This window comes from Aulostomus chinensis, chromosome 10 (genome assembly GCF_037954235.1).
Source record: "Aulostomus chinensis isolate RoL2024-O1b breed Wild chromosome 10, RoL_Achi_v1.0, whole genome shotgun sequence".
NCBI classification, from domain to species: Eukaryota; Metazoa; Chordata; class Actinopteri; order Syngnathiformes; family Aulostomidae; genus Aulostomus; species Aulostomus chinensis.
The window spans coordinates 18,504,029-18,511,528 of NC_141329.1; the positions used below are offsets into that span (position 1 = coordinate 18,504,029).

Here is a 7,500-nt window from a genome sequence, read left to right on the forward strand (position 1 = left end):
AGGAGCTTCATCAGGTCTCTGTCACAGCTGAAGGGTCTCACTGGGGCCGTTAAAAAAAGCACACATACACAAACGTGAGCGTATGTGTGCAGAGAGGAGTGACAGCCGCCTGGCGGCCTTGGGCTAAATCACTCTGGCGCGATGCAAGACTAAGCTATGACTTAAATCTCAGTTCTGACAGATTCTAAGACACTAAGAGGAAAAGAGAGGCGGAGGAACGTCCTTGTTTATCTACCTTTTGACTGTTTAGTCAAGACTTTATCTAGACCCTGCTATCCATAGTACTCCTGCATCTATCAATCACATGTGATCAACATCACAGTCTCCTTCATGAAGCCTTAAACATTCTCTCTTCCATCCTTTTCACCATGGGCTCCTCACTGAGTGGCAAATCCAATTCTCCCCATGAATGGATTTGGATTGCAAGAGTTTTGCTTGTTAGGTTAAAGAAAAGTTACAACAAAGGAAAAAGGATGTCAGGCAAAATCCAATACAGCAGTGAAAAACCCCTCCCCACCTTCCCTATGTGCATCCCTCAAAACCAGAGCTCCAGGACTTACTGAAGGCCTCCACCAGCTCTACTTGCATGCTGTAGGGCACCAGAGGCTCAGGAAGCTCAGAGAAGAAGGCCTTCATGGCTCCTGCGACTGTGTTAATGGTGAAGTCCTTCTCCACCAGGTCCAAGTTGTGGTCTGATCAAAAGAATAGAGATGGAAAGAGGACATTTTTATGGAATATTTTTTCCAAGTGCTACTTTGGTCAGTGTGTAAGAATGATACATGATCTATAATATTTAGGCATGATTATTTAGGTAAAAGACTTTTATGTTACAGGATAAATGTTTAAACGAATATGCCATCATACAATCAGTCTTTTGCTCATGCACACCCCTAAGCTCACATAGAAACAGAATAATTATTCAGCCAAGAGACTCCACTACCCACAAGGCCTATAGGCATAGGGGATAGAAGTATAGGCACAGTCATACTTACCAAAAGGTGCGATCACACACACACCATGCAGCAACAAAGTCATGATGGGAGGGGAGGAAGAGGGGTGAGAGAAGGGTGGTGACAAGACCCAAGACATTTCTTTTAAACCTCTAGTCAACATTATTTTGCAATGGTTGCCACAGTAACCCTCCTACATCTTCTTGTTTAAGTATCAAAGTGACACAGGAGGATGCTCTTCCGCACCGTGGAATGTCATATCACTCTATTATAACCACACTGTACAGTATATGTTTATTTATCCACTATTGTGCCTGGATGTTTGAGCAAATTCAATCAGCCACTTCTCCATTCCTTTCTTCAAGTCTTGTGTAGGTACCACATTTGTGAAATTAATTCATCTACAGAATCAACAAATTGTTGCTTTTCTTTTACCTCAGGTTGTCATGAGCAAAGCTGCACATTAAAAATGGCTTATTGGCAATACTGGGCTGGAAAATTTCATCGTTGATGGAAAGCATTGATATGGTAAATGCTGTAATTGCTGACATTGTCTCCACTGAAGTTGATTTCAGTTGGAAAAGGGGGAGGGTCCTGTTTTCTCTGACCAATCACAAGGGACCATTGTATCAACATACAGTAATTTCTCTTGTGGAACGGAAGTATATTCCAGATAAGACCTTGAACTGGCATGTTTTGTCTAAGCATGTAAAGGGGGGGGGGGGGCAACTGGGTGGGCTAAGATGCTGCAGTTGTAAAAGTAATTTTATGCTGTCATTTAAGGACGAACTAGTGTCCTTCATTGACGTTAGTTCCCAGGATGTTGTGTCTAATGCTGTAAGGAGGAGGAGTTTTGTTTACTTGACTAATATAAGACAGTGACTGTATAACCAACTGAAATCATTGCTCCGGGTCACTCACTTACTCTGGTGGCCTTTTGTACGCATACAACAAGATTGTATCAAAGGACAAACAGCCTCTTGGAATGATATATTTTACAGAAATTTCCACCATGTCAGAGAACTCAGTGGCTTCAAAGCTCTGACACAACACAAAAAAATGTGCACAAAAAACTTCTTTGACGAACTTCTGCAGTGTCTTTTCCACAATGTTCCAGTGTGATCTAAAGTTCTGCACAGAGACAGAGAGATATATCCACATCACCCTCCTCCTTCAACCTAAAGGAAATTTTTAAGAGAGCTCAGTGTTATGTGTGATATTATATACAAAATAAAATACACAACCTTGCAACCCTGTAGTAGGTCTACTCCTGACTCTTCAAGTCATTATTTAATAGTCATGAACTGTTACTAAAATATGAATTATTTAGACAATTCTGTTTGCTCTCTCCTGCCTTTTTGTTTCCAGTTACAGATTTTTTGGGGGGATCTTTATGCAACCTTAAGGTCAGAGGGAAGGACAGGGCATGCAACGCGCTGCACAGATTTTGTAAAACTGTGTTGATTTTGGGGCATATAAAAAAAATTGGATTGAGAGACAGTTTCATTATTAGTCCAGAGTCTAAAGAAGCAGTATAAACATGTTTGGTGAGTTAGAAGAGAGCTCAGAGTTTGATTTTGATATTGTGCTGCTTCTAAACGTGATTTTCGCTGAGAGACAGGATATCAAATCTGGAATAACATAGTCAGGTACTGATACTGATGTTATTCACATAGCAATACTTCACACATGGACTGAATGTGCAGATCAAAAACCAATTCAGATTTCATTCTGTAGCTTGCACTGGACCATGAAAAAATGAGACACTGATCCATACACAGTTTTAAAAGAAATTCTCAGCAACACTTTTAAAATTTCTTTTTGTTCTATTTAATGAGCAATACCATACTGTTTACTCTAGCCTCAAAATGTATCATCAAGTCCTGAATCAGACCTGAAAAACAGTATTGGATTGGAACTGAAAAAATGCGGCTCGCTGCATTTGTAATTTTCTACTCTAAAGCTCTATTTGAATCTTATGGGAGCTGCTTGAAGTGCCATCCTCAGTGTGACTATGAGACACCTGCGCCACACTTTCACCTTTTATTGTCCCCTGGCCCCAGGCCCAGAAAGGGCTTCAACTCTGATTACTTGGGTTGGCTATAACCTCAACCAGGCATGGGCGCATGTGTATACACACCCAGTCACAGGCCACCTTTACTTTGCGATCCATCTTTCTGGCAGTACGCTTCATTAAGCAAACCAATCTAGAAATAATTAACTGCCCACACCTGATTGACACACGCATGGGCACACATATGGAGAGCACTTGTCTGTGTGTGCACGCACGCACGCACGCACACACGCGCGCACACGCACACACACACACACGTAGAAGATTGAGGAGGCAGCTTCACAGTCTAAAAGGAAGCGGAGGCCAATAGTCTCAGTAGAATTATTGCCCCTTGGTTAATTAAGGGGATCCAAGCTTGTTACAGGTAGGAGCAGACATAGAAGGGCACACATCATCATGGCCTCTATTTTCCCACCCAGTAGGTGTGAATGTGCACCTGTACACATGAATATGTGAACACACCTTGGTCAAATTGCCGCTGCATACTCTCCATCTCTGCCTTGTTCCCGCTGACCCTGTAGATGCCCTCTGTGCTCAAGCCTAGTGGAGGAAGAAAGTGATATTATGAGTTCAGTGGTATATTTCTAACATTTAATTCAAAACTAGCTGGTCATGCACCTAAAACAACTGTTTGATGTATCAATTAATGGTGTGTAGATGTGCTCTCAAGGGTTTAAAAAGTAGTTAGTCCAGGCTACTCTAATGGCCTCTCCCTATGCTCCTTTACATCTTAAAACACTATCTATTAAAGCCATAAAGCACTCCTCTAGCAGGTCTGCTAAGAGCCCACTGGTGCACAGTGGCATGCTTAAGTTAAAGCCACACACACATTACCACTTGAGGAATATTATGTGATGTTTTTAAGGCTAACATCGTTCTCTTTAGCCTGAAACCTAAGGATTGTGATAGATGCTCAAATTAATTCAGAGCTGCCAAAATTCTGCACCAAGGTTTGTGCTGCAAAATGGAGGAAAAGGAGCACTGCAATAATTTGTATATTTGAGCTTATATACTGTATGTATAGCTATATACAGGTTTTCACTGACTGGTGCAGAGAGAGACAGAAAGGGAAAGAATCACCATGCTCAGAAAATGAGTGAAAAAAACTTGAGAGGTAATAAATTTTAATATAGACAGAAGAATATATATATATATATATATATATATATATATATATATATATATATATATATATATATATATTCTCCTATTTTGATTAAAATCGCTGTTGGCATTTACATTGTTTTTGAAAGATTTTCAGAATCAACCAGACAGGCGGACAAGTCAGTCATCTCTGTTTATAGTGAGAGTTTGAAGCATTAAAGGAAAGAAAAGAGTTTTAACTTCTGGAGGTAAAAGAAAACTGGGAAAAATAAATCTTGGTTACGACAATAAAGAAAACATATTTGTATTTTTTGGGAAAAAAAACAATGTTAGAGGTAACCTTACTACACACCAAAGAAGTAAGATATGCTTGCAAAATGTCACTGAGAACTCTTGAGGGACAAGGAAAAATTAAAGCTGCCTTATCATGTGATTAGATTGCTCAGGATACATCTTAATGCCAGGGTTTACTTCTTTTAACACTGCCTTTACAAGGTGGGAGTATTACACTGCTGTTACACCTCACAGTCTATATAAAAAGGTACACAGAGAGGTAACGGGGGGACAGATTGTTCCGCCTCTGAGCCAGCAGCAGAGGTAGTAAAGGGAGGTGAAATGATGCCTTTGCCACAGGGACCGCTGGAACAGCTCACTCGAAACACAACACTGTTGGGTTTACATGTCACTGTGTAAAATCACAAACTGGGACAGAACAATGCCGGTTTCAGCTGGTTCTGTTTAAACAACCAAGGCGTAACAATGACGGGTCCATTTTTACGACGCTATCTCTGTGTACAAAGGGCTTATGATTGAGTTTGTGTGAGGGATCCATTTATTTTGGTTGATTACTATTTCTACCATTTTCAAAAGATAGGGATTCAACTTCCATCCCTGAAATTGTATATTCAGACTTACGAAGGAGTTGAGCAGACAAAGAGCAATCCAGAGGGTGAGAGGAAGATAAGGAGTAGCAGAAAACCAGGATGAGATAGAGATAGAGAGGCATAGAGGAAATGAGAGAGCATTCAGTCTAGGCATACAGCATCGATCACCTACTTCTCCCAATCAATTATCTACAAAGGCTTTTCAAGGCAGACACGAGGAAAACAGGGATGGAGGGAGAGATAGGGAGAGTAGAGTGTGTAGTAGTGAAGGAAAAAAGTGGGAGATAGGGGCAAAACAGGACAAGCACCCAAGGACAAAAGAGAGGTAGGGGAGGCTAAAGGAGCATCAGAGGGAGGGTCAGATTGATGAAAGAGAGAAGTATATAAAGGGATTAAGATAAGCAAGGATAGCCAGAGGATGGGAAACATGTTTGAAACAACAAAACAAAAGATGGAGGTATTAATCCTAGGCTTCATGAAAGAAAATGCTATATTTTGTGTTAACCCTTATTTTATCTGTTCTTACCTGTACACACTACATACATAAACAGAAACTGAGAAACAGACTTGAAAGCTTCCAACAGCACTCAACTAACCAAAAACACACAAGCCTGCATTCACTCATGCACACAAACACACACACACACACACACACACACACACACACACACACACACACACACACACACACACACACACACACACAATTTGAGTGTGATAAGTAAGTGACCCTCCTGTAAGAAGTTTTGCTCCTGCCACATGTCTGACAGCGATCCAGCTGATCCCAGCGTCTCTCTGCATTCAGCAGCCCAGAGACAGATTTCAGCATTCACCATGGAGACAGGCAGTCACTGGATGTTGCCCTTTCCGTCGCTATGGAGGCTCCTAAGGCCAACAGATATGCCTGCACATGCTAATACACATTCATCACCACGGCACCCTTGAGCAGAACGAACTGTGGCTACCACACTGAGAAGAAAAGCTAGAGCTGAAAACAGATAACAGCAGTCACCGTGGATTGATTTTATATAACTGCTTTTCTGCAAGCTCAGTGTGTATGAAAATAACACAAAATACCTCATCCCAACCATTCTTCTCAAGGACAAAGGGAGTGAGTTGTAAGGTATGACTAAGAGAGGCAACAAAGAAAAGATGCCTGAATAGAAAATACAGCAACAGAAAGACACATGCAAGTCATACACATCAGTACTGAGATGATTCAAGATTTTTAGACGGATAAAGAAAATACAATGTCATGTCATCAATCCACAATAATGAAAAACTTTCACATTAATGACCATTCTGTATTTGATTATTCTATGTGTTTGTTATATGCTCATATTGTCAATACAATCTATAATATGTAGCATTATAAACAATATACATACTATACACACATACATACTATATATATATATATATATATATATATATATATATATATATATATATATATATATATAACATCCAAGATGTTGCACACACGTTACATATTTGATGTTCTATGTATGTATGGTACATCATATGTATGTCTAATATTTCACATTTAAAATATCATAGACAAAAATATAAATACATGTTTAGATACTATAAACATATCAACACACAGTATATACTGTACATATCCTATATATTTATTCATACACGCATATCTAAATCTAACTCCAAATCCATATATACCTATATTCCAATACATCTACCTCTCTTGCTATTAATTTCTAACCATTTACATTAAATGATAAGCAATATTTTACAATATATTTATAATTAAACCAGTTGGTTCCTACACATTTTATTGTCACTATTCCAACTATGCTGATATCCTAATAATCGAAATTGAGTTATGACGCGTTCTTGTGTGTTTTATGCGTCTAGGGAGTGAGTTCCCTCATAAATCTGTACATGACTGTTCATTTAGTGAAGTGTAATTTTGTTTGTGTGTGGATGGATAGTTTCATGTATAAATAAAGGATGTGACGCTGACTTAGGTTTAGCGTCAACATGCCACTCCTTATCAACAAACACCTGGTGATAAACATCGTCACATCCTGTAAGTGCCATTTTAGCAGCAGATTGCAGACGCAGGATATACAAGTGGGGTTTACAGCACTACAATCCCAACTTCATAGCACAGTTTTACTCACTTCCAGTCCCTCTTCATGTACAGTATGTTTGAGCTAGTCTGTACAGCAAGTGTATAGGATAGTAGTTTGGTTCACATGAGTGTTATTTGACTTGACTGTTAGAAATGTGGGGCAGCGTCAATACACAAACACCAAAAAAAAAAAAAAAAAACAGAACAGAGAAGAGATGAGCATTGGTTCTGAATGAGCTGAACATTACCTGGCAACTGCTCGGCCACAACACTCACCAGAAGGAGAGAAAGAGATGGAGGGATAAAAGTGAAGGGAAAAAATGAATTCAAAGAGGTGATAAAAGATGGAGGAGAAGTAGAAATATGGGTTGAAATATGGGATGAAAGAAATCA

General features: G+C 39.5%; 1 protein-coding gene across 1 annotated transcript in view; it reads right to left on the reverse strand.

Moving 5' to 3' along the window:
• arhgap35a (Rho GTPase activating protein 35a) overlaps positions 1–7,500 on the reverse strand; it is a 69,102-nt gene that overhangs the window by 7,478 nt on the left and 54,124 nt on the right. Inside the window, exons 4-5 of the mRNA XM_086216246.1 lie at positions 3,487–3,564; positions 561–692 (exon numbers count right to left, since the gene is read on the reverse strand). Of these exons, the coding sequence (XP_086072372.1) occupies positions 561–692; positions 3,487–3,564 (210 nt within the window). The remainder of the gene's footprint in view (positions 1–560; positions 693–3,486; positions 3,565–7,500) is intronic.